This window comes from Talpa occidentalis, unplaced genomic scaffold, assembly GCF_014898055.3.
Source record: "Talpa occidentalis isolate TD23 unplaced genomic scaffold, MPIMG_talOcc4v2.1 talOcc4.3, whole genome shotgun sequence".
NCBI lineage: Eukaryota > Metazoa > Chordata > Mammalia > Eulipotyphla > Talpidae > Talpa > Talpa occidentalis.
Genome location: NW_023603184.1, coordinates 121097193 through 121125118, shown reverse-complemented (window position 1 = coordinate 121125118; position 27926 = coordinate 121097193). Strand labels below are relative to the sequence as shown.

The following is a 27926-nucleotide window of genomic DNA, read 5'->3' as shown; positions in this document are numbered from 1 at the left end:
GCTGCCCGCCCGCCCGCCCCGCCCGCGGGGATGACTGACGGCGACAGCAGGTGCAGCGCGACGTCCGCAGTTTCCCCGGAGCCCCCGAGTTTGGCGCGTCAGGCCCCGGGGGTCAAAGTTTGACTCTGGAAACCACCCTCCGCGCCTTGCACCAGTCTTCTGCAGTCGCCCCTCCACCGGCTTCTTGCACCTCAGCATAAAGCCTGAGGTCACCTCGACTCCCCGAAACCCACTAGTCCCGGGGGCCGACTTCACTCCAAAGAAGAGGAGAGGGAAAGGCGTGCGGTGCATGGAGCTTCGCACCGTCGTTCGCTCTCTCCTCCCCAGGCGTCCGAAAGCAGGCAAGAGTGGCCCCCGAAGCGAGTCCTGCACCCGCACACCCCACGCCCGTCCCCACCGCCTGCAACCCCGGCCCCCGAGACGGCCCAGCTCAGCGACCCCGGGCCACCGGCGAAACGCGCCCGCCCGCGCCGCTGCCCCGCTTGCGGCGCCCGCCCGCACCGCAGCCGCCGCCCGAGGCGACGTCGCCCGCCCCTCCCCACCCTCAGGTGGCAGGTTCAGGGCCCGGGGGCGAGCCTGCGCCCCCGCCGCTGCCATCGCCGCCGTCACCGCCAGGGGGAGGGAGTCTCCGTCGGGAAACGCGCTGTGGCTGCTTCGGCGTGGAGGTGCTTTCAAACTTTGGGGGTTTGTTCCTGTCCCTCTTTCTGAAGAGCGGAGAGAAGATGGAGAGCGAGCCCGGCGCGGTGAGTACGGCGGGGCCCGGGCCGGGCAGCAGGGAGGAGGAGCCGCGTGGACGCCGGCCCGAGGGGCAGGAGAGGCGCCGTCTCGAGCCCAAACGCCCGCTCTGCTGTGGGGGAGAAACGCAGACAGGGCGCCCCCTCGACCGCCGGCCAGAGCCGCCCGCCCGCAGGCTCCGTGGGGTGATGTCGTGGGGCCGCCGAGGTGCGGCCACCGGTCCTGGGCCGGCGTCGGGGTGCGGGGGTCCCGGGAGGTTTCGGGGAACAGCGGGCGGCCGCGCCCTGCGCCCCGGTTGGCGTCCGGGGCTTGAGAAACAGCTTCCCGCCGAAACTGGGCTGGGCTGCGTCTTTGACGCTCGCTTCGGACGGGCCTCGCCCAGCGCCCTCGGCGTGGACTGGCCCGGGCGGCCGACGCCTCCTTTCCTGGACTGGCCTGGGGGGGTCGGAGAGGCCTAAGGGGCGTGCGGGACGGCCGGCCGCGGCCCAGGTCCGCCCTCGACACACGAGCGCGGCGCGCGCCGGGGTGGGTCTGACCGGGCGGGGGAGGGGCGCGGGCCGGGCGGGGTGGGGGGGGCCGCGGCAACGTGCCGCCGCGCCCCGCCGGCAGCCAATCAGCGCGCGCCACGCGGGGGCCTCCGGGCTGGCGGCTCACGAGGCCGGCTTCCCGGTCGGTGCCGTTGAGGGTTCCCGCCACTGCGGCTGGCGGGTTTGCGGGGCAAAATTTCTCGCTGGTTAGCCTTCTTTTCCCTCCCGCACTTTGGTGGGGAGGGGGTGGACCCTCGTGTCAGTGCCCAAGTTCATGATGACCCGAGAGAACCCGAGGAAATTGTCGCCGCGGCCATTTCCCCCAGCGCCTCCGCCTGCTGGCCTCGGAGGGGACGGAGCGCCGAGGCCGTGATCGCGACGGTTAGACCCTTCCCGGTCCCCGGCGGCGGGCGGCTGGGAGGGGCGAGGCTGGTTTCCCCGGGGAGGAGGCTCTGCGGGCACACTGCTTTGGGGGAAAATTTTATTTTATTTTATTTTTAAAGATTTATTTATTCATGCATCCAAGAGCTGGGGTACGGCCAGAGATGCGGGGGGTGAGAGGATCCAGCAGAGACAGAGCAGGGAACAGAACAGGCAGATCGACTGAAATACACTGCTGAGGGGAGCAGCGAGCGAGTCAGGAGAGGTCTGCTGCGCCATGTGGGTAGCTCCCTGGCCGGGGATCGAACTCGTGCTGCAGAGGCTGCTGATTGCTTCATAGTGCGGTGCTTAACGCCTTGCGCCACCAGGGAGGCCCTGGAGGGACATTTTAATACACCCGTCAGAGCTGGAAGTTTTACTACGTTCAGGATTCTCCTAACCCTGTAATAGCTTCTACCGAGGTGCCTTTCATACCTTTGCAAAATTGTGCCCGTGTAATTTGAGGCATTCTTTGTCGTTTAAATGCAACGCCAGCCTCTGAGAAATTGAGACATTGCCTCTACCAGAACCTTGTTAATCCTAGCATTAAAAAACATCTACTCTAGGGCCTCCCCGGTGGTGCAGCGGTTGAGCGCTGGGTTGCGAAGCCGCCCGCAGCCTCTACAGCGCTGGTTCGATTCCCGGCTGCTCGGTCCTGCATCCTGCTCTGGCTCTGGTGAATTCTCTCACTCTCCCGCACCTCTGACTGTACCCAGTGCTTATATAAATAAATTAATTAATTAAAAAAAGTATTAAAAAAAAGTCTACTCTGTTATCTCGTCTTTTTAAGCCTCCAGTATTCTAATGGTTGGGACATCGTGAACAGAAAGAAATGATTTATTCGGTCATTCATTTGATAAATGTTCCCATCACTTCTTTGATAAAAATTTGAAAAATAAATTGATAAAAAAATTTGATAAAAGTTCCCATCACTTCTTTAAATGCTACAGTGAACGGGGCAAAAAACCCTTCCCTCATGAATATAAAGCGTCAGACTATGAACAAGACAAGTAAATAAAACGTATGTTGGAAAGTGGTCAGTCGTCGAGAAAAATTAAGCAGTTGGAACCCATAGAAGAGCAGGGGCCTTAGAAACCGAAGAATGAAGTGAATTGGGTTTATAAAGTTGTTGTTTACTTTCTCAGTATTGTTTAATTTCTCAAGATTGAGAATAAAACAGTTCTTTTAAAGTCATCCGTCTCTCAATGAAGAATAATGAGTTGATGGCTATAGAAACAGATTAGAGAATGAGTTCATCCATAGAACTCATTTTGTTTTCAAGAGAATTTCCTGAAGACTATTTTAAATTTACCAAAGAGGTAATTCCTGTATTGTAAACAATCAGGCAGAGAGACAAGACTGTATCTACTAGAACTGTTCTATTCTCTTTAGCAATACAAATCCACAGTTGAAAAATAAAACTAAGCATCCTAGAATCATCCATTCTGGGCACTTGTAAGTAAGGTGAATAAAGTTACAAATCCCCAGAGAAAATCTTAAGATTGGATTTGCAATTGAAAACTACAGCATTGTAATTATTAAATGTGATGATTTTTCTGTGTCTTAATAGATGTTTTTATGAACTTCCTCACAAGGGGGTATGTGTTTTTCCGCCTTAACACTAGAGAGGTTCCTAGAGTTCATAAGGTCCAGCCCATAGTTTCATCATCACCGCTGGCTTAGTCATTTCTCTCTACATCTGCAAAGATTAATTTAGGGATTATGGTTTTATTGGCCAATGAAGTGAAAGAAGACAACAAATGTGAAAAAGAATAACCCCATTACCTACGTTGGATGTTCATGTTCATATATTTATTCTGCAGAGAACTGAAATTATGAACATAAAGCTTTTTGAAGCACTCATTGAGTATATCATCATACTGTCTCAGAAGTCTGCTTAGTGACCTCAGAAGGAATATAATTAGCATGTTTTTTATTCAATTTTTCTTCAAAACTCTATTTGCAAGTCTTGATTTTTTTTTTATGTTACCCTAAGAGTCTACTGTCTCCTTTGTGCAAAAGCTTACGTTAATTTGTATTTATAAAAGTTTAAATTAGGTTCCCTGACTTAAAATTGTGCATATGTATTGAGCCTAATTCTTTGATATAAAGAATTTATACCTATGAGTTATATAATTTTTAGTCAATCTAATCTTTTTTTTTTATTAATTGAATTTTTTTCTTACATCATTGTGGTCCTCATTGTTCTCACACCACCTTCTCACCCTTGAACCGTCATCATATTCTCCTGTGTTCTTTCTTCCCTGTTTGGCCCTAACTTTAAACCCCTTCCTTTGCAGTATGCCTCAATGCTATGGCCAGCTTGCTAGTTTTGATCTTTTTTGACCTTTTGTTTGGTTTCCCTATATTCCGCATATAAGTGAACCATCTGGTATTTTATCTTTTTCCTTCTAATTTCAGCTAGCATAATCCCTTCCAGTTCCATCCATGTTGCTGCAAATGACATGAGTGTCTTTTTTGATTGCTGGGTAAAATTCCATTGTATAAACATACCACAACTTTTTGATCCATTCATTTATTTGTGTTGTTTACATATCTTGGCTTTTGTAAATAGTGCTGCATAGTCAATCTAATCTTTAAATTTTTCACCTGAAAAATGGTGAACTTGAATGTCAGCATTTATTAACTTGTCGATGTCTTTTAGCTAAAGATCACCAGGAACAAACCAGTAGTTCAAAAAGTTGGGTCTGCTGAACTGTTGCAACAAGGAAGAATGTACATCTTGGGGACTCTCAGTAGGAGGGTGTTAGAAATGGCTTTCAGTGCTTAGACTCTTGGTCAGCAATTTTTAAAGGTATCAGGAAGGAGGGATTTACTCTGAAATACATGTCAGGAAGTGAGAGTAATCCAATCATTGGGTATGTAAATACATGTCAGGATGTGGGAGTAATCCTATCATTGGGTGTGCTAATTCTTACCTAGAAAGCAAGAATATTAGATAGAGACTAAATCTAATTGATAAAGGAGTTGTCTACTCTTAGCAGCCAGGGCAGAGGGATGTTTGGTTATTCTTATAATGTAGATAATACTTCTGTTTTCATCAATGTTCAAACATAGTTATGGAGTAGTCTTGCTTTTATCTTTACCCATCACATTCATGGAATAATCTTGTCTTATGCTGGTGTTTTGTTAACAAGAGAACACCACAGCTTAGCTATGAGTTACAGAGCAATGGCTAATGCCAGGAATGAGCTGTTTGTTGATTCCACGCAGCAACTAGCTAACTGTCCAGGGCTACTTTTCTCTTTCTCAAACTTCTTTTTGAGTTGAATATTCTACTTTAAATAATAAATTTAATTAACATAGGTATATTTAAATAACATATTTAAGGTTTTACCGGTAGTGGGTAAGATTCTGCATTTCTTGTATTTTTATTGCTACACAAAGTTCATAACTAATTATAATCTTCAAAATATTAGAATAAAAGTAAAATTTAAAATCCCATTTTGACTAAATTATTTTTTGAAAGATTCATATTTTCAGACCATCAAAGTGTATATCCAGTGCTAAAACTTTTAAATAATTTTATTTTACAGCAGACATCAAATCAAACGCAAACAGATTCATTATCTTCATCCCCTAATCCTGTGTCACCTGGGCCTCTGAATAATCCAACAAGTGCCCCAAGATATGGAACAGTGATCCCTAATCGCATCTTTGTAGGAGGAATTGATTTTAAGGTACTTATTTATGCATGCAACAGAGTGTATTTTTGGATTAGAATTTATTTTATTTCTCGGAAATTGTTTCTTTGTGTGTCTATGAAAATAATGAAATATTTGCCATTTGAATAGTGATTAGTAGATTTCAGATTGTCTTTATCTGAAAATTATTTTCCATAGCAATCTAGCTTAAATAAAGCATATTTAACTACCCAGTTCACATACAGGGAAAGTGACGCTCATTGACATGTCTGTAGTATATCAGCTACTCAGTGATAGGGTGAAGACTAGAATCCTAGGTTTCTGACTCATAGTTCTTTATTCTTCATTTCCCCATACCATATAAATTATACTTTCTTTTATAAAATTACAGATAATGAGTGATTATAATTTTCAAAAGACTCAGTTAAAAACACACAAGTTATGTCCTATGAGATCCTGTTTCTTTATAACAACTTTTATCTCTGCTTCCTGAGTAACCTCCTAGACTTTCGTCTTTTGCAAATTACTTTACATGATGTAACTTAGAATCTGATGACCCAAAGGGCTTGTGTCCTTGTCAGAATAAAGCATCTTAACAGTGATATATCAAATAACATAATCAACCATTTAACTCTTTCAGAGAATAGTAGTTTGTGATACCCCCATGTGGTAGGCATTAGTAAACACCTACAGGAAAGGAATGTGTGGTCATGTGGAGATAAAGGATTTCCAAGTTTCTATATTACATATGAGAAATTACAGGGAGAGTTCTCTTTCTTAATTAAAAAAATAATAATTGTGTTTTTAGGGTATAATATGTGACGTAACGCACTATTTCCTTAAAATGAATCTATCACAGTTTTAATGGATATACTTTTTTCCTGCTCAAGAGAAATGTTACACTTGGTGTATTTGTAAAAATAAGTCTTTTAAGTACGTGATTGATTTACTCAATATAAATAAGAAAACTAATTTCTTTTGAAATGGTAATAGAAAAAAAATTTCTATTTCTATGGAAAATATTAATGAGTAACCATAAATATTCAAGTTGGGCATTTGTGTTCAGAATTTATTTTAAAATAGTTTAGTATGATTTTTAAAATAAATTATCAATAAATGTAAACATTTATATGGCTAGGTTAGTCTAGGTTACTAAGCCACTCAGCTAACGATGGGGGCCATTGTTAAAAGCGTAGTCATAACTAAGGTATTTACTAGTGTTGCCTCCCTTATGTCTTTTCTAAAACCATAGATAAATGCCAGCAAGGAAGTAGTTTACTGTAGCAGTAAGCAGTCACAAACATTCTAAATCTCTTATTTTTAGAAGCCCACAACCTAGCCCTCGTAATATTTAATAATCTTAACTGTCATTTTATGTTGAAACAAAGGAACTGCAAAATTGAACTAATAATTCTGAGAAGTTTGAATTAATTTGTTTTCAAATCTCTAATAGAAATCATTATTCTGCCATTGATTCCCTTTTGTGTTTGTTGAAATAAGAGGCATTCAATTATTCTATTATTTTTAGAATAATTCAGTATTTGTCATTTCAATTTAGCAGATTTTATGTTACAACTTAAAATCAAAATTTAAACATACATATGTAAGTAGTGAGTTGTAATGGAACTCAAGAGGAATAGCTCTCCTGTAAGGCATGTCTTTTCCTGTGTTTATAAAGAAAATTTTTTCTAGGTGTATTTAAAGTTACTTATGAGAACAAACAGTTATAATTGAACCAGAAAGTGAAATTGCAGTGATTTTAATGTGCATACTCTAGGAAAAAGTAATATGAATGAGATTATTTCACTTATAACTAGATATCCCAAAACCTTCCTTGTTGACATTGTAAATTACAGCCTAATTATGGCACAATTTTTATTTTGATTATATCCATATATAGCTGAAATGTATATTGAGTACAGATAAGGTATCTAAAAACTTTCAATCTTGTAGCCACTTCACTTACCACAAATCAAGCTTTCAAGTACTTTTGAAAATACATTCGTTAAACCTTGTTCTTCTTAGAGACCACGCTTATTAAAATAGAATTGTTATAGGCCAATATGACCTACTTCCACTTGCATGACTATGAGTCTCTCTGAGCCACAAGAACCAAGAGTAATATGTTCTTACTGTAGTTATAGCCACACTTAATTCAAATTTTGTTTTAATGGTGAACTATAGAACAAGAATTCCTTTGAAGAGTTGCTTTCTTTGCAGCTCTAAAACATTTCAGCTTTAAAAGAAATGTGATACAATAGTTTAACAGTATGGTTAGTGCATAGAGCAAAGAGTTTATATTGATTTTAATAACCTAATGGTTTCATGCATTGTTTTTATGATGAAAGGCACTCATATTAAGTTTTTTGTGTGTTTTCTTTTTTATGTATTAGACAAATGAAAATGATTTAAGAAAATTTTTTTCCCAATATGGGTCTGTAAAAGAAGTGAAGATTGTAAATGACAGAGCTGGAGTATCCAAGGGGTTAGTATCACCGTAGAAACTACGTAGAATAAGCAATTGTATTTTTTTTTTTTAAAAAAGATTTATTTATTTATTTACTTATTTACTTATTTATACAAGCACTGGGTACATTCAGAAGCGCGGGAGGGTGAGAGAAGTAGCAATTGTATTTTTATAGGATCACTAGATTTTGTTTACTAACTGTTTTGTTCCATCTGTAAAAAAGAATCCTATGTCCTGTTCTTTCCTGTTACCTTTTGATCTCCTGTTTCTTTTTAAAGTTTGTATTTAAATTATCCTTATGTTTTGAAGGAAAGGGGACATTATAATGCTTCTTAATTTGTTGAAAAGTTATTCTTACATGGACTCGGGGACCATTCAGTATTAGGTAGCAAGCACTTAATGTTGAGAAGCTAATGTCCAGTAGCTCAGGAACCGGAAGCTAAAAGAATCATATACTTTTCAAATGATACACGTGCTTTATTAGAGCTTTGTTTGAAAAAAGCCGACATCAGGAAAATGTCTGTAGGTTGTACCTCAAAGACTTAGCAGAAGACTAATTTCAAAAATACAACTCTTAACTGGGATGATTTTTAATTGTGTCAAGGTGAATGAAAATTGAGAAGAATAGTAAAATTGGTCTAAAAATGTCTAATGACTTTAGAGTTGTTTCAATAGATTGGTATATACAGAAGCCAATTTCAGAGAAGACAAAGGTAGCTTACATAATGTACTTACTGGAAAAATGGATAAGGCAGTAGAGAGCAATGATTGTTTCCTTGATAGAGTGGCAAGGCATACATATTTATAGATATAAAAGAAAGGGGCTGATGAGGAGGAAGAAAATTGTATTAGTAAAAACAATGTATGACTTGTGGTTACTCTGAGAAGGATGAGATCCTTCAGGGAAGCTATTTTTAAATAGAGAAAATACTTCTTCAGACTGACAATATTAGGATGAAGTAAGATTGTACCTCTTTTGTTTAGCTAGTAGAATTTGTAGTGTAATACCTTTTTTAAAGTCATTGAAAACCACACTTGAAAATGTAAACTGTACTTTACGCTTTTTCCACTGGGTGGTGTATGTGTTCTACCAAAAATACCTAGTGTGAAACTATTTCGTTAACTCTTTTTTTAATGTTTACACAAATACAGAAATTCCTTTGCTAGGAAAAGAAAATTTATATAAAATACAGTAATTACAAATTGAAAAAAATAGTAGTCAGGATATTTAACACTACTCTAAACAGTTTCCTTAAGTTATGTAAATTGAAGTTTCTCCCTAGGGGAATACATTTTTTTTCTTTTGTTTATTTTTGCCTACCTATTTTGGCTTCTTAAACATGGCAAACATCATGTATTTGTACATTACACTACTTGTACATTATTGGAGCATTACCAAATTATATTCAATGTATTTTCACTTATATGTGAAAAGCAGATATAGTCTGTGCTGTACATATTTTTAATTTTGCTTGAGAAATATGCTAGTAATATCAAATGATATCTTTGTATATTTATTTACCAATATAGAAAAAAATGTAAAATTTTTAATTTTCTAATTTTTTTCTACTTTGACTCCTATTTAAATCAAAGTCCTATTATTTTATTTTATTTTTTTTTTTTAAACATTATTTTTTTTATAGAGGCATGTTTTTATTTCTTTCTTTATTTTATTTGTTTGTTTACACATGCACTGGGTACAGTCAGAAGCGCGGGAGGGTGAGAGAATTCACCAGAGCCAGAGCGGGGAGCAGAGCAGGCAGAAGGGCCGAAGTACACTGCTGAGGGGAGCAGCGGGCGGCAGGAGAGGTCTGCGCGCCATGTGGGACCCTCCTCCGGTGGCCGGGAGCAACCGGGGATGGAACGGCGCCGCAGAGGCCGCGGGCTGCTTTGCAACCCAGCGCTCAACGCTGCGCCACTGGGGAGGCCCAAGTCCTATTATTTTAAAGATTATTGCTTAGGACTGAAAATCATTTCACCCTAAGTTGTAAGTCAGAACATGAATTTCATACTTTCCTACCTTATATACAACTCAGGCCTGAAAGTGTTTTTGGATATTTGGCAGTTTGGAGGTGACAAATATTAAGTTGTGAATCAGTCTCCTTAATTTTACACACTAGTATACCATAGAGAAATGCAGTGGCCAATTCTTAAAGAATAAAATTTTTAAAACCTTAATATAACTAATGTGATGTTCTAAGAAAATAATTAATGCATTTATTCAGGTATGGTTTCATCACTTTCGAAACACAAGAAGATGCACAAAAAATTTTACAAGAGGTAAGATCTTTTGATGTATTTAACTTCATTTTTTGGAACTTCTTTCTTTGAAACTAATCCTATAAGGTATTATTTTAACAATAGAATTTGAGTACAATGATCAGTTTCTTTACAAAAAATTCTTCTAACTTATTTGCTTCCTAAAATTGATCTCTAAAATTTGTCTTTTAAAAATTGAGTTGAAAGTAAGATTAAAATCAAATATTGTACAAAAATGAATGCTATAAGAAAATAAATTGAAGATTAAATAAATAAGTACATAATAAGATTAATAAGAAAGTTTAATCTGTGGGAACGCAAATTCCAAATCATTAAAGGACTATGGTTGTAAAGTTGTATAGTAATTTTTCACCTTATTCTCCGCTTAATGTAAGAACTTTGGGATAATCTTTTGTGAAGTTACTAACACTTTGAATTCCTGAAAAAACACTACTGTGAGTAGTAGTTAATCTCAGTGAAGTTAACTGAAATTATTTCCCTCTTATAAAAAACTGTCTAAGCGTTCATAGAAAAAGTACATAGCCTATAAAATAGTTCAGTATAATAAATTATGACAAATGTAACCTTTAACTTTTTTAGGAAAAACTAGAATTTGAATTAGATATTATTAAATCATATGCAGTGAGTTCTCATCATTTATATAGTAGTTTATGTTTTTATAAAGTTACCACGAACACTGACGTAGCAAAGACTAAACTACTACGTCTAGAAGAAATACAGCAATAGGTCCCCACAGCTTCCGGTTAACCAGTCAATATATAACCTTGTTTTATGTGTTTTAAAATACCATATTTAATGTGACTTTAAATATTGTTGATTAATTAACATGTAAGGTATAGCCAACAATATTATTCCTCATGGCTAAAGTAAGCCCATCTAACACATTTTCTCCATAAGGTACACGACAGTCTTGTACTTAGGAATACTAATCAGCACTTTAGCACTACACTTGAAGGCTATTTTAAATAGCAAAATCACCAACAAGATACACAAAAATGCAGAAAACATGGTACTAAAGAAAATACAAAAATTATTCCTGATTATAGTATAGAAGCAAAAACAAAAAGACAAAGCTACCTCTTGTTTAATCTCGGCTGGGACCACATATATCAGGCAACTCCAAATTTCTCGCCTCGCTGCTTGATAACTAACAGCCTCTAAATTGACACAAGTATTGACTTTAGTGAGTAGGTGAATTCCCAAATACAGGATCCTCGAATAGAGGATTGGCCATATTCCAGATAGAAGTTAGTGTTGAAACACTGGAGTCAAGATTCAGACCCAGATCATTTTATATCTAAACACTTCCTACAATACCTTGCTGCTTTCAGAGAAGATAAAAATGTTATGATCTGAATTTTAAAAATTGCTTCTCACTAGTTTTTCCTTAATAGCTTTAAAAACAATGCCAAAATAATAAAGTATTTTTTCTTCTTTTAGGCTGAAAAACTTAATTATAAGGATAAGAAACTAAACATTGGTCCAGCAATAAGAAAACAACAAGTAGGGATCCCTCGTATGTATTGACAACTAATGTATTTTTCAGTGTTTTTTTATGGTTCTCTTGAAATATTAGATTTTATAGAAATTCATTAAAATATCAGATTTCTCTTATTTAATAACGTTACCTTAGAAAATTTGGTGGTCAACTGAATTTTCTACCACAAATTAATATATATAAGATTTTTGACTAGGGAAAATTTTATATAAATAATGAAAATTAAATATATTCCATAAAGTTACATCTTTAAAGGCAAAATCTTTTATGATAATATTAAAATCCAAAAGTAATTATAATAATTTGGAATTAATAACTAGAAAATTTCTAATTAAAATAATAATTTAAAAGTAGAATGAAAATGCTGAAAGTCAAAATACAGAACCAGTATCAGAAACATTTTTCAGAAATTATATTTTTAAAGTTTCATTGAACATTGCAAATATTATTTAATATTTCCTTTAGGTTCCAGTATAATGCCAGCAGCTGGAACAATGTATCTGACAACTTCTACTGGCTATCCTTACACTTATCATAATGGTGTTGCTTATTTTCATACTCCAGAGGTAACTTCTGTCCCACCACCTTGGCCTGTGAGTATTTTGATTTTAGAAAAGTTTACATCTATTACTATCAAAATTTTTTTTATTATGTCTGAAATATTTCAGAGACCAACAAGCTATATAATATCACTCAGGTTTCTTAAATATTAACATTTTAATGGGGGTGATAAAATATGATACATTCAGGTAAAGTCTCTTTGTCCCCATTTTCTTACCCTATTTTCCTACTCAGAGCTTTTCCTGTCCATTTTATGTTATTTTTACTACAAATGACATGTATCCTTAAACAATATGTAATTCTGCTTTGGGTGATTTTTTTTTTTCTTAAAGATTTATTTATTCATTTGTACAAGCACTGGGTACAGTCAGAAGAGCGGGAGGGCGAGAGAATTCACCAGAGCCACAGCAGGGAGCAGACCAGGCAGAAGGACCGAAGTACACTGCTGAGGGGAGCAGCGGGCGGCAGGAGAGGTCTAAGTGACATGTGGGACCCTCCTCCGGTGGCTGGGGAGCAGCCGGGGATCAAACCGGCACTGCAAGGGCTGCGGGCAGCCTCGCAACCCAGCGCTCAACCGCTGCGCCACCGGGGAGGCCCTGGGTGATTTTTAAATACCATGCAAATAGTCTGATTTTTCTCTTCAACACTATGTTCTTAAGATTAAATTATGTTGATCCTGTTTGAGATTAAACCATGGTGATCTTAGTATATCTAGTTCACTTATTTCAGTATTTTATAATATTTCATTTTGGAGATGGACATTTTAAATTTTTTTCTACAGTCAAGACTACAATGAACATCCAGATCTTATATGCATTTGGTGAGAGTTTATCTAGAATAGTGGCCTTCAGTTTTTTATTACATTGTCTAAAACTTTTTTTGAAAACTTATGACTATGCATACTCATTTTTAAGTTGATGTCTGGAACTTGTCAAAGTTTAAATAGTTTAGACACATTATATATTGTAGATTTGCTTTAAATATATTTTTATAAAACTGACATTGGTAGATTTTACGAATAGAAACTGTACAATGTGTGGTGATAGATGTTAACTAGACTTACCATGGTAGTCATTTCACAGAATATACATACAGCGAATCATATTGTACTAATACAATGCTATGTGTCATTTATATCTCAATAAAAAGAGAATGAAAATGTTTGCTCTATGACTCAGTTAACAGAATTCACCAACTGAATAATACTAGTCACCCAGTAAAACTTATTAGAAAATTCTGACTTTATTTTCTAGTTCAAATAATTGAGTTAATAGTATTCCCATGACTACCATGTAATGGTCCACTCTGAATGAAATTAAATACCATCTCCTTTTTAATATTTCTTTTTTTTCCCAAAGATTTATTTATGCATACAAGAGCTGGGGTACAGGCCAGAGATGCAAGGGATGAGAGGATTCACCAAAGACAGTGTGGGGAGCAGAACAGGCAGACTGACTGAAATACACTGCTGAGGGGAGCAGCGGGCGACACAGGAGAGTTCTGCTTCTCCATGTGGGTTGCTCCCTGGCCGGCCTGGGATCGAGCTCATGCTGCAGAGGATGCGGATTGTTTCATAGTGCACTGCTTAACCCCTTGCACCACCAAGGAGGTCCTCCTTTTTAATATTTCTTATACAATCTCTTCATTTTGCTCTTTCTTTTTTCTAAGGGTATTGCCTTCTTGCATTGTCTATTTGTTTGATGCCCTGTTGATGTTTACATTCCAGAACAAAACTTTATAGCTAGATCCAGAATGAATGGGAAGTACACCTTTCGTAGGGAAGGAAAAGTGGATTGTGGAAAGGAAATTGTAAAAAGGAGAATCCATAGTACACAAACTCAATCAAATAAGGAAAGAGAACGTATGAAATTTAGGGTCTCAAAATTAATACTCTTAAGCCTATTCATGTACCTGTACCACTGGAAATTTTTTGTCTTCCCCTACTACGGCCAGGGCTGCATAGTAGAATTTTGTATTTGTAGAGCATGCACATCTCTGACCTGAGTTGCCAAATAGCTTTCCAAAGTGTACCAGTTTGTACTTCCACCAGCAGCTTATGAGAGCTCCAGTTTCACCATAATCTGCCAACCTTTTAAATTTTGAAGTAGTATCGTTTTACTTTGTATTTGCCAGTCACCGGTAATATTGACCATATTTCCACAAATTTATTGTCCATTCCAGTCTTGCCTTTTATGAGCTGCCTCTTCATATCCTTTGTCCATTTTTCTTTTAGGAGTATCTTTTTCTTAAGTTCATTGTATGAATTTTGTGGGTTGGAAATATCTTCTAGTTTGTGGCTTGTCTACTGACTTTATTTTTTGTCATACACAAATATTTTGTTATAAAGTTGACATGATGTTTTTCTCTATTTCAGTTTTTAGTGTCTTTCTCTTAAAGTATCTGTATTACAAGAATATATTCTATATTTTATTTTTTTAATGTTATAGTGTCGCTGTTTTTCACATTTAATTCTTAATTCTGGAGTTTATGTATTTCCTAATCCATCTGATTTCACTGTTTTAAAATGAGTCCTCTGTCAAATACCAGGTTTCCATGTGTCAGGGTCTCTTTCTGGGTACTCTTATTTTTTCATCTGTGTATTTGTTTGCTCTGCCCAATTCTATTTTAATTCCTGTTGCTTCATCCTGTTGCATAACAAGGGCAGACCTCTCATTTTGTTCTTCAGGTGTCTTTCATTTATCCTTAAATCTTTGCTTTTATTATAAATCTTATAAGCTTATTCAGTTCTGTGAAAAGGTTTTTATTAGAACTACATTAAATATATAAGTTAATTAGGGGCTTTTGAGTATAATACTAAATTTTCCCATTCGTGACCATTAATTTATGTATTTTATTTCCACCCATCAGTAAAACTCCTTTTCTATAAAAAAAAAAGTCTGAAAATTTTTTTTTTGGATTTATTCTTGGATACTCTATGGTTTTATGTTTTTATGAATGGTGTGTATTTTTTCAATCACTTCCTCATAAGTTGTGAATGCTGTGTAATAATACTTTTGATTTTAAATGTTGAATTGTATCCACAACCCTGCAAAACTCACATACAAAAACAGTCATTTGTAATTTAGTATGCTTCTGTTTCTGCTCTTTTCTGTTTTTTGGTTTGTTTTGGTTTGTTTTAATCCCCATTGAGTTACTGCGCTGGCAATGTCTGTTACAGGATTTATACATTAACACCATGACCTGAACACACCAACCATGAAGACACCCGTAGCTCACCATAGTCCGCTGTGCCCCTCCCCACTTTGCCTTTCCCCCTCTGGGAGCCTGAGTTTTACAATCAGATTTCTAGGTTGTCTTTATTGATTTGGCTTTATCTGGTCTTTTATTTTATTTCTCTGTATTCTACATGTAAGTGTCAGCATCTGGTATTTGTCTTTCTCCTTCTGACCTATTGCTTAGCATAATCCCCTACAGTTCCTTCCATGTCGTTGCAAATGGAAAGAGTTTAACTATTTTTTTTTGCTGAGTATATATACATGCCGCATCTTCCTAATCCACTCATCTGCCTTTGGGTATTAGGTTGTTTAATAGCTTGGCTGTTACAAATAGCACTGCAGTGAATATAGGAGTGCACATATCCCTTCAAGTTAGTGTTTTTACATTCTTCAGATAGATACCTAGGAGTGGAATTGTTGGATCATACAGCAAATCCATTTTTTATTTTGAGAAATCTCCATACTCTTTTTACAAGGGAACTGGGCCGGTTCACATTCCCACCTATAGTGTATGAGGGTTCTTTTTTCTCAACATACTCACCAACACTTGTTCCTGCTCTTTTTTTAAAAATGGGCATTCTCACAGGTGTGAAATGTTATTGTTTGTGGTTTTGATTTGCATTCCCTTGACAGTGAGTAATGAACATTTTTTGTGTGTGCCCGTTGCCCATTTGTATGTCATCTTTGGAGGAGTTTCTCTCTTCTGCCCATTTTTTATTGGGTTGTTTATATTTTGTTGAATTGTATGAGTTCTTTGTAGATCTTGGACATTAACCCTTTGAGATGTCTTTCAACCTTAATCAGCACTATTGACATTTTAGACCAGATGATTCTTTGTTGTGGGATCCTATCATATACAAATTGTAGGATGGTCAGCAGCATCCCAGACTTACCACATTTATGGAAACCAAAAAATATATATATATAGTGCCAAATGTCCCAATGTGGCTTCACATTCCTTGAATAGATGCCTAAGAGGGCATTGCTGGGTTATATGGTATTTCTATGTTTCACATTTACATTCCCACCAACAGTTTATTTGGGTTTCTCTCTCTCTGTATCCTCTCCAGCACTTGTTATTGGGGGTCTTTTTAATATTTGTCCTTCTCACAGGTATGAGATATCTCGTGGTTTTAACTTGCATCTTTTTTTTTAATTAAACTTTTTTATTTTCTTATATCAGTGCTCATTTTTGAGCAATATTTCATTTCTCACCTCAGGTGTAGTCCCCATAAATCTCCTACCACCATATCAATCGTGAACTGTCACCATAGTCCCTTATGCTCTTGATGCCCCTGTTTTGACCCCTCTCCTTTCCCCTCCCCTAATATATGCCTCAGATCGATAGTTTGCCTCCAAGTTTGGTCTTTTTTCTGACCTTTATTCAGTTTCCCTGTGTTCCTTCTATAAGTGATACCATCCAATATTTTTTTCCTTCTGACATATTTCACTGAGCATAATCCCTTCTAGCTCCATCCATGTTGCTGCATATGGCATGAGTTTATGTTTTTTGATTGCTGTATAGTATTCCACTGTGTAAATATACCACATCTTCTTGATCCAGTCATCTGTTTTTTGGGCATTTAGGTTGTTTCCGTATCTTAGCTAATGCATATAGTGCTGCAGTAAACATAGGAGTGTGGGTTTCCTTTCAAATAAATGTTTTTTGTGTCCTTTAGACTTAGGAGTGGAATTGCTGAGTCATAAGGTCAATCCATTTTTAGTAATTTGAGGGTCCTCCATACAGCTTTCCATAGTGGTTGGACCAGTTTGCATTCCCACCAGCAGTGTAAGAGGTTAAACTGCATCTCTTATTGGAAGCTATTATGGATATTGTCCGCATATCTGTTGTAGAAATTAATTTCAATTGTTATCATTAAAACCAATTTTACCTTACTTAATATAATGTCTCTGTCTTGACATCTGACTTTTATCTATTTGGGATTCACTCTATTGCTTTAAATTATCAAATGTTACAAGTACTTTCTATAAACATAGATAAATTACGTGTAAGTTTATTGGGTGATTAACTCATTTAAATGTCAAATTTGTAAAATAGAATTTGACAAATGTTTTGATAAATTTATTTGCTTTAATTAAATATATAACAGAAATAGGATGTTATTTGTAAGTAGTAAGAAATCAGCAGCAAAATCATATATAATATTCACTTAATTCTAAAAACTATGTAAGTAGTAACCATCTACTTCTGGTTTCCATAATAGAAATGTCACCTCAAGCTCAGCTTCTGCTTTTCTCTAATATACTTGGACTGCTATACAGTCATAACCTTGGGAGGTCATGCAGTTCAAACTAAAAGCAACTTTTCTGGTGATTGTTTTAACATTATGGATATTAAACCACGTGGAAGTAGGAATACCAAGATGATTTTAACTCAGTTTAGTTGGTAATAATGTCAATCAGACGTAGAAAAATGACATTTCCATTCACAAGCCAAAATTAATGCGGTTTAGTTAACAATTAAAAATAAACTTAACATGCATCCCTGGTGGCGCAAGGGGTTAAGATGCAACCTAAGAAGCTATCCACAGCCACAATAGCATGAGTTCAATCCCTGGCCAGGGAGGTGATCCACATGGCACAGCAGACCTCTCCTGACTCGCCTGCTGCTCCCCTCAGCAGAGTACTTCGGTCAGTCTGCCTGTTCTGTTCCCCACTCTGTCTCTGGTAAATCCTCTCACCTCCCCCACCTCTGGCCTGTGCTCCAGTTCTAGAATGCATAAATAAATAAAAATCTTTAAAAAAAAAAATAAACTTAACTATAAACAATTTTGAAGAGTTTTGCCTAGGATAATTTTTCTATTTTTCTTTCTTCTTATAGTCACGTTCTATATCTAGTTCCCCTGTGATGGTAGCCCAGCCTGTTTATCAGCAGCCGGCATATCACTACCAGGTAAACATTAAATTACAATGAAAATTCTGTTTGATACTGTCAGTCCTTTGTTAGATAACTTTCATTTAATTTTTCTCATACAAATACTCTAGTAACTAAAAAAAAAAAAAATGAGTTTACTCCAGTAGCAAAAGAGTCTACGGGAAGTAGACATCCAGCATCAAGAGCTAGAATTGCAGTCAAAAGTTCTCAGCAGGGAGATTATCAAAGAATCTAGTAAGATCCTGAACCGGAGAGTCAACATTTGGAACCTGCCACACTCCAAAAAGTGATCTGTTGTAATTTTTATCCAGGGGCAAGGAAGAATGGCATAACACAGTGCTTTGCAAAGCAGCAGTGGTGAGAAAGAATAAAGTTGTTTTCTGCTTGAGACCTATTGAGTCCAACTCCTCCTTTATTAACTGATTAACGTATAGCTATATGTAGCTCCTTTACCATAGGAGATATACTCTGAAAAGATTCAATTTAATGTTATACATTAACTCTGAGCTAGATGTAATCAGGAAAGATTTTAGTCCTGATTTATATAACATAATATTTTGCAATATAAGAAAAAAATGCACTTTACACATTTCTTTCTAGTTAAATACTAGAAAGAAGGTCATTGTGACCTTAAAACTGCTCATTTGCTAAGAATCTTTTGGTTTTTTTACAAATTCTAAAATTGATATCTTTACCAGGTTTTGTTATCAAAATATAGTCTTTCCCTTCATTTGAAATAATGTTTTTAAGGTTTATCCATGTGGTGGCATATATCAAACTTCATTCATTTCTGTGACTGCATAAAATTCCATTGTGCGTGTGTGGAATAGAATTGCTAAGTCATATTATCATTTTTATGTTTAACTTTTTAAGGATGTATCATACTGTTTTCCAAAAGGCTGCACCATTTTACACACCAACAGCTTATGAGGATTCTAACTTCTCCACATCCTTATCAACACTTGTTATCATCTACCTTTTTGATTATAGCCATGCTCGTGGATGTGAGGTGGTATCACATTGTAGTTTTGATTTGCATAACCCAAAGACTAAATACCTTTTCATGTACTTATTGGACATTTGTCTCTCTTCTTTGTTGAGATGTTTACTCATATCCTTTACCTATTTTTAGATTGGGTTACTTGTCTTTTTATTAATGAGGTTTTTTTTTTTGAGATTTATTTATATAAGAACTGGGGTACAGGTCAGATGTGTGAGAGGGTGAGAGGATTCACCAGAGACAGAGCAGGAAATAAAACAGGCAGACTGACTGAAATACACTGCTGAGGGGAGCAGCGGGCAAGACAGGAGAGGTCTGCTGCGCCATGTGGGTATCTCGCCAGCCGGCCGGGATCAAACCTGCACTGCAGAACCTGCAGACAGCTTCACAGCACTGCGCTCAACCACCTGCGCCACCAGGGAGGCGCATTTATGTTCACTTATTAAAAAAAAAAAGAATCAATTGCAAAGAAGAATGGGTATAGGTCAGAGGTGTGGGGGTTGAGAGGATCACCAGAGACAGAGTGGGGAACAGAAACAGGCAGATTTACTGAAATACACTGCTTTGGGGAGCAGCGGGTGAGACAGGAGAGGTGTGCTGCTCCCTGTGTGGGTCACCTCCCTGGCAGGGGATCAAACTCAGGCCATAGTGATGATAGCACTGAGATTAATCCCTAGGCCACCAGGGAGGCCCTATTTTCACTTCCTGATGGTGTCATTGCAGCACAAAAATTTTTCATTTTAATGAAATCCAACTTACCTCTTGTTTCTTCTGCTTTTGATGGATTTTTTAAAATTATATAATTAAAAATAACAATGATTCATACCTGTATTCTTCCATAACTTTTTTAGTTATAGTTCTTACTTGTAGGTCTTTGTTACCTTTTGAGTTAGTTTTTGTAGATGGGTTATGGTGCAGGAGTCCAACTTCATTCTTTTGCATGTAGTTACTCAAATTAACTTTGTTTATAACATACAAACATCACATACAAAAGATGTTATAGATTATATAAGCTATAATATATATAAAGTGTTTATAATCTGGGTGGGTTCTCGTTTTGTTTTTGTTTTTCATCTTAGGCCCCTGCACAGTGTCTACCAGGACAGTGGCAGTGGAGTGTGCCTCAGGTAAGTATTAATTTTTTTCAATGTGTTCTTGTGAAGACTACATGAATATTAGAGCTGGGAGAACTTAAAGACCCTTTCTATTAACTATGATACCTGTGACAATGTATTTAATCACCATATTTCTGTTTCCTCATTTGTAAAATGAAAGTAATGATATTATACATTTGTAAATTTCCTCAAATAATTTTTGTAACAGTCAAATAACAGTCAAATGCTTTAAAATGAAAGCATTTATAAATGAATGTTAAATAAACATGAAAACATTTTACTATTAGAATTATTGGGAATGTTAGCATTTTTCTAACCTTACTTTAAATTTTGATTCAGTTTGACTATCACTCCTAAATAAGTATTCCATGTCCCATCATTTGATAATAGTCAATTATAGTGACATTTTCTCACTTCCATGGAAGTCATAAAGCTGAGAAGACATTATGTCATTTTAAATATCATAAGTTATAATAACAACTTTAAAGTGATCTTAATATATCAATAATTAGTATCTAAATTTACATATGAGGTTCAAAACCACTAAGCTTTTAGTACTTACAATGACAGAGTTCTCTCCACAATTTGGAATTTGTAATAACCCAGAGTTCCTAGTTTGTTGCTACGATACTTCTGTGCTATCCCTGAAAAAGAACTCATACTTAATGTTTCTCTCATCTGTTAGGTAAGTCATTTGGTTTAATTGAACTAACTAATCATAAATGAATTAGAAATATGATATTGTACCAAACCATTATCAAACCCTAGAGATCTGACTATAGAATTGAGGCTACCAGAGGAGTAGGGAGAAAGGGGAGAATAAAGTGGGGAAATGGCACAGTGAACTATGGTGGAGGACCATGGATGCCTTGGGGATGGGGATGGTGTGGTGACGTACATCTGAGGGGAGTCATCTATACACCTCTAAATCATGTACAGTATTGTAAACCAATGTTACCTCAATATTGAATATACTAAATAAACCATGTGTTAATATATCGTTTTAGTCTCCTGCCTCTTCTGCTCCATTTTTATATTTGCAACCTTCTGAGGTTATTTATCAACCAGTGGAAATTGCACCAGATGGTGGATGTGTTCCTCCTCCACTATCTCTAATGGAAGCTTCAGTTCCAGAGGTATGTACTGGTCTCAAAGTAATTTATCTATAACTACCTCATCTTAACATTTACTTATTTCCTTCTTTTTAAATATTTGTTCAAGACCCTCAGTGAAGCCATTTATCCTGTATTTTCTTTGATTTACTCATATATGTTCTACTTTACATCTAAGAATGCTTCATTTTAGACTTCACAAACAAGGTCTAAAACATTTCTCAAATCAGCTGTTCACTCAACTAGGGAATACCTCCCCTGCTAGTAAGCAGTGTAAAATTGTATTTCTTTGTAGATAATCCCAGCTTCTACCTTGATCTGACACACACCTGTACTTGACACTCTGTAGAATTTGTGAATAGGCTTTTCAGACCACTGAACTTTAGGGAACTATCTGTTTTTGTCTGATATCTTAGGAGTCATCAAATTCTTCCTTATGTTGATCCAAATTGCCCAGAATCTGGTAGACATTCAACATTTTTTGTGGTTTGGAGATCATGAGAATTTTCTTGCTTAATTAATGATGGCATTTTAATAAAATCTGTCTTTTGTTACACTTGTTTTCTGGTCTTCAAGAATGTGGGGGAGGTATAATAAGGTAAGAATGCTTTTACATTAGATTTTTTAGCCAGAATCAACTTTTGGCATTAAATCATATCCATAATTTCTAATATTAGATGTTTATTATCAGTTATAGTCACTAACTTATACTAATTTTGTATTTCCATACAAACTGATATATGCCTGCCTTTATCTTAATAGTGCATTTTAGTATATAAGTTAATGAAGAGAATGCATTTTTCCCAGATTTAAAAACCGAAGGGCTTATTCTTATAGTTGGGTTTTTAAAATTAATATGTTATCATTATCTCTCACTTATTTCAATGGTTATTTATTTGCCCCTTCACTCTTAGAATACAACTTTGCCTTCTACTCAGAGTAAGTCAAAAACTTAGTGGCAACCAATGTATCCTACGACCACCTAACTTAACTTGTATCATAACTCATCTTTAGCTTATATTTTTCAGTCTTGTGTTCTTAGTTGCCTCTATGCCATTATACAATATATTCTCCTTTCCCTAATTCTTCAAATCAAGCATTAGCTCCACTGGAAACTCCCCTGACCACTTCTCCAGCTTTCTTAAGCTTAATCTGTGGTTTTTCACTAAAGATATAGTCTCATTTCCCTAAAGTGATGATGGGAGAGATTCACGAGTGGTAATCTAGTTAGTTCCATGTGTATATTCAGTATATCGACTATCCTAACTGGGCATGGAATATTGCCTATTCCCTTGTGACTTAGTTTTATCGTGAAACTCTCCCATTATCACTTCAGGGAAATGAGACTATATCTCTAGCAAAAAACCACAGATTAAGTTCTTTTCTCACATGCATCCCCTATACTTACCTCATAGGATTTCAGATAATTTGACCACTTCCCCCTTATAGGGCTAAAAGTTAAAGATAAGGTATGTATTTTTCATCTGTTTCTCTGTTGTGCAGCAAAATGCCTATCACATTGTAATGCTAAATAAATATTTTTAATGAATAAATAAAAGGCAATTTTTTTCTTTTTTTTCTAATAGTCTTATTCTGATCATGGAGTTCAAGCAACATATCACCAGGTTTATGCTCCAAGTGCCATTGCCATGCCTGCACCAGTGATGCAGCCTGAACCAATTAAAGTAAGGAGTTTTGATCTTTTAAAATCATATTTCATGTTTTCCAAATATTCCTTCTAAAAGGAAATAACCAATATTGATAGCACATTTAGAATCATCATACAGAATTAGTGAACTCTTTCATGTGAAAGAAATAAGAAATACAATTCTAAATTAACTATAATTCCCATTAGTTTTAACCAACTAATGATTTAAATAAACCATATAATGTAAAAAAATGTTATTTACTGTGGTAAATATACAATTTAGAATTCATTTTTAAGTGTACAACTGAATGTCGTTAATTATATCCACAGTGTTGTACAACCATCACCACTATTTATTTGCATACTTTTTCATTCCTCCGCAAGAGAAGTTCTATACTCACTAAGCCAGTAACTTCCCATCTTCTCTTCCCCTCCTCATTCCCCTCTGACATATACTCTTTCTCTGTGAATTTGCCTAGATATTTCATATCCTCATATTTTGATTGTCTGTGTTAATGGCAAGTAACATTTATGGGGCAATGAAAACAGTCTGGGACTTAGGACTTGTGCTTTTACTTCCTAAATCAGATCCAGGCCAAAGAGTGGTAATCTAGTTAGATCCATGTGTATATTCAGTATATCGACTATCCTAACTAGGCATAGAATGCTGCCTATTCCCTTGTGACCTTGTTTTATTGTGAAACTCTCCCATCATCACTTTAGGGATGTGAGACTCTATCTCTAGTAAAAAACCACAGATTAATGAGCTATTAATGGTGCTATGAATCTTGCTTATAGTGTACTTGGGTAAGGAAAGTAGACTTTTTCTTTCCAATAAAATGAGAGAAATTATCTATTTCACATTCATGTTCATACTTCTGACCTACCCCCTGTATTGAGCTTATACTAAGACAGTCTATTAAGGACCCTTCCCCACTCTCATATCTCCTCATCCCATCACCACCCATTGCCTTCCTTCACTGCCATTACCGCTTTACTGCAAACATGAAATTAAACCACAGTTTTGATCTAGTGTCAAAACCTAGAGTGTTATTAAACCTTATATAGATGAATGTTAGTTATTTTCAGTTACTAATTATACACATACACACACAAATGATTGAAGATATAACATTTGATAAATTCCAGAGAAGATGGAGTAGTACTAAAATAGAAAAATTTCTGAAGAAAGTTAATATTAAACATTCTTGAAGTTTAATTCTTCTAATTTAAGAGTATATAGTTTTCTACATTAGATCTATGAGTAGGAATTAGAAGAAATTGCATAAAGAAACAAGTACTTCATTTTTTAACTTGGTAATATAAAAATTACACTTATGTTAAATATAAAAAAATAACAGATGCATGAATAGCTATACTTCCTTGTGCATATACATATAAAACTGGATCCCAGGCCTCCCTGGTGGCTTAAGGGTCAAGTCTCATGCTCAAGTCAAGTCTTACTGCGACCACCTGAATTCAATCCCTGGCCAGAGAGCTAACCCACATACAGCACAGCAGACCTCTCCTATCTCACCCACTGCTCCCCTCAACAGTGTATTTCAGTATAACTGCCTGTTCTACTCCCCAGTCTGTCTCTGGTGAATCTTTTCATATCCCCTCACACCCCACCACCTCTGGCCGAAACCCCAGTTCTTATATGCATAAATGAAATAAAAATAAATCTTTAAGAAAAAATTGGAGGGCCTCCCAGGTGGCGCAGCGGTAGAGTGCTGGGTTGCGAAGCTGCCCGCGGCCTCTGCGGTGCCGGTTCAATCCCCGGCTGCTCCCCGGCCACCGGAGGAGGGTCCCACATGGCTCGCAGACCTCTCCTGCCGCCTGCTGCTCCCCTCAGCAGTGTACTTGGGTCCTTCTGCCTGCTCTGCTCCCTGCTCTGGCTCTGGTGAATTCTCTCACCCTCCCGGGCTTCTGACTGTACCCAGTGCATGTATAAACAAAACAAACAAACAAATAAATAAATAAAAACATGCCTCTATTAAAAAAAAAAATCTTTAAAAAAAAAAAAGAAAAGAAAAAAATTGGAACTCAAAACCTACTTCTTTTATGTCTAGAGAAAAGCTGCTAAGAGGAACTTTACCCTTTCTATCCTGACACAGGTCTTTAAAACTTTCTAGGAAGTTGGGCCTCCCCTGGTGGTGCAGCTGTTAAGCGCTGGGCTGCGAAGCTGCCATAGCCTCTCCAGCACTGGTTCGATCAGTGGCTGCCAGCGAGGGTCGCACTTGGTGCGCAGACCTCTCCTGCCACCCGCTACTCCCCTCAGCAGTGTACTTCTGTCCTTCTGCCTGTTCTGCTCCCCACTCTGGCTCTGGTGAATTCTCTCACCCTCCCCTGCTTCTGACTGTACCCAGTGCTTGTATAAATAAATAAATCTTTTTTAAAAAAAAATTAAAAAAAAAACTTTCTAGGAAGTTAAGAAAAAGAGTCTCAAGATTAAAAGAGCCCTCCAAATATTTGACATAATTCATTACTACAGAATACTCACTAAGGCAAATTTTTGTGAAATTTCAGAATGACAGTGGTAAAAAAGTCTTAAAAGCTTCACAAGAAAGAAAATAGATCATATACAAAGGATTAGCAACACTGAAAGCTAGAAAACAATGGAGAAAAGCTTTAGAATGTTTTAAGGAAAATATCAGTCTAGACTGCTATAATTGACAAGTATGGTACTTTCAAAATTTCCTCAAATGCATCCTTTTTCATGATACTACTGTGTATGTATTTCACCAAAACAAGAACAAACTGAGGAAAAATACAGGATTTAAAAAAGGCGGGGTGGAAGGGTGGGGGGCATGTAACATAGGGCTGAGCAGAAGCAAAATGAATTCCCAAGATGACAATAAAAGAAAGTCTTTGGGGCCTCCCTGGTGGTGCAGAGGTTAAAGTCTCAGCACTATCAAGCTATCGCCAGCCACTGCAGCATGAGTTCAATCCCAAGCTAGGCAGCTAACCCACATGACACAGAAGACCTCTCCTGTCTTGCCCACTGCTCTCCTCAGCAGTATATCTCAGTAGATCCACCTGTTCTGCCCCCTACTCTGTCTCTGGTGAATCATCTCACCCCCTCCACACACACACACCTCTGGCCTACACCCCAGTTCTTATATGCATAAATAAATCTTTAAAAAAAGGAAGTCTCTGGATGATGGCTGTTAAGCTGATTTAGAGAACAACTAGTCCAACATAGAGTAAGATTTAGGATGGCTCTTTGCAGAAGAGAGATGGGAAATAATTTTTATCTAATTTTTATCTGTGTGTAAAAAATTGTATTAGTATTTTACAGAACTGTTGAAGGGTGCAGAGACTTAGCCATCAGTTTAAAGAAAACTAAATGAATAGGGGTGGGTGAGAAATGAAGAAATTAGTGAAAAACATAAGGTTGTCAAGAAAAAAATGTAGGGCCTCCCCGGTGGTGCAGCGGTTGAGCGCTGGGTTGCAAAGCTGCCTGCAGCCTCTGCAGCGCCAGTTCAATCCCGGCTGCTCCCCAGCCATCGGGGGAGGGACCCATATGGCGCGCAGACCTCTCCTGCTGCCCGCTGCTCCCCTCAGCAGTGTACTTCGGTCCTTCTGCCTGCTCTGCTCCCCACTCTGGCTCTGGTGAATTCTCTCACCCTCCCGCGCTTCTGACTGTACCCAGTGCTTGTATAAATAAATAAATCAAACTTTAAAAAAAAAATGTAATTTTAATATTTACATAGGAACATGTAACATGCATAGACATTTCCTGTGGACTCTCCCATATAGTAAGCCTTAAATAACAGTTCGTTCTGTTTGTCAACTCATCAAAAATTTATTGGACATCATTTTTTTTAAAGATTTTTTTATTTATGCATACAAGAGCTGGGGTACAGGCTAGAGGAATGGGAAGGTAAGAGGATTCACCAGAGACAGAGTGGAGAACAAAACAGGCAGATTGACTGAAGTACACTGCTGAGGGGAGCAGCAGGTGAGTCAGGAGAGATCTGCTGCGCTATGTGGGTTGCTCCCTGGCCGACTGGAGATCTAACTCTTGCTGCAGAGTCTGCGGATTGCTTCTTAGTGCAGTGCTTAACCCCCTGCGCCACAAGGGAGGCCCCTAAACTAATAATTTTTAAAGCAAATAAAATCTGGGTTGGACAAAATGGGTGAAAGTGGTCAAAAGGTACACATTTCCACATATAAAGTAAATCATGGGGATTATATATAATGTACAGCTGCATGGTAAAGATAGATGATAATACTGTGTTATTGTAGCTTAGAGAGTACACCTTAAAAGTTGTCATCACAAGAGAAAAAATTATAATTATGTATGATTATGTATGTTAACTAAACTTACTGTGATGATCATTTCTTAGTCTATACAAATATTGAATCAATATGTTATATACCTAAAATTAATATATGTCAATTATATCTAAAAAAAATACTACTGCAGAAAACCTTTACTTAGTTAATTCTATTCTCTGAAGTCTCCAAAGCACTATTGTCAATAGCTTCTCGGTTTCTCTCAAGGTCTGGTAAACTTCTAATTTCTGACTTTGACTTTTATTTTATCAAGGCAAATCTAATATATTTGAAGCTAGTAATCATTTATTTCTATAGTTTAGAGTACATTCTTTGCTTTCAAGGCATCTTACTGTGTTTTCTTTCATAGATTTTTAGAACTGCTCAATCTAAAGTTTTTCTCCCCCTTGAGTAAGTTAACCCCAGGTTCAACAAACTTTCTATAAAGGGCCCAGTATTAAACATTTTTTTAAAGATTTATTTTT

General features: G+C 37.4%; 1 protein-coding gene across 6 annotated transcripts in view; it reads left to right on the top strand.

Moving 5' to 3' along the window:
* The first annotated feature begins 154 nt into the window (after window positions 1-154).
* The window catches only part of BOLL (boule homolog, RNA binding protein), a 45688-nt gene continuing 17916 nt past the window's right edge, over window positions 155-27926 (top strand). For 3 of the 6 annotated variants that reach the window (XR_005127624.2, XR_005127623.2, XR_005127622.2), the window contains exons 1-10: window positions 628-743; window positions 5240-5383; window positions 7741-7832; window positions 10040-10094; window positions 11535-11610; window positions 12058-12185; window positions 18232-18303; window positions 20365-20412; window positions 21408-21536; window positions 23099-23197. Coding sequence is in view for 3 of the 6 variants with exons in the window: in XM_037523773.2 (XP_037379670.1) it covers window positions 723-743; window positions 5240-5383; window positions 7741-7832; window positions 10040-10094; window positions 11535-11610; window positions 12058-12185; window positions 18232-18303; window positions 20365-20412; window positions 21408-21536; window positions 23099-23197 (864 nt within the window). In the remaining 3 variants the exon portion in view is untranslated. Of the gene's footprint in view, window positions 744-5239; window positions 5384-7740; window positions 7833-10039; window positions 10095-11534; window positions 11611-12057; window positions 12186-18231; window positions 18304-20364; window positions 20413-21407; window positions 21537-23098; window positions 23198-27926 lie in introns of all 6 variants that reach the window. The other 3 variants (XM_037523773.2, XM_037523772.2, XM_037523771.2) reach the window with 3 other exon arrangements.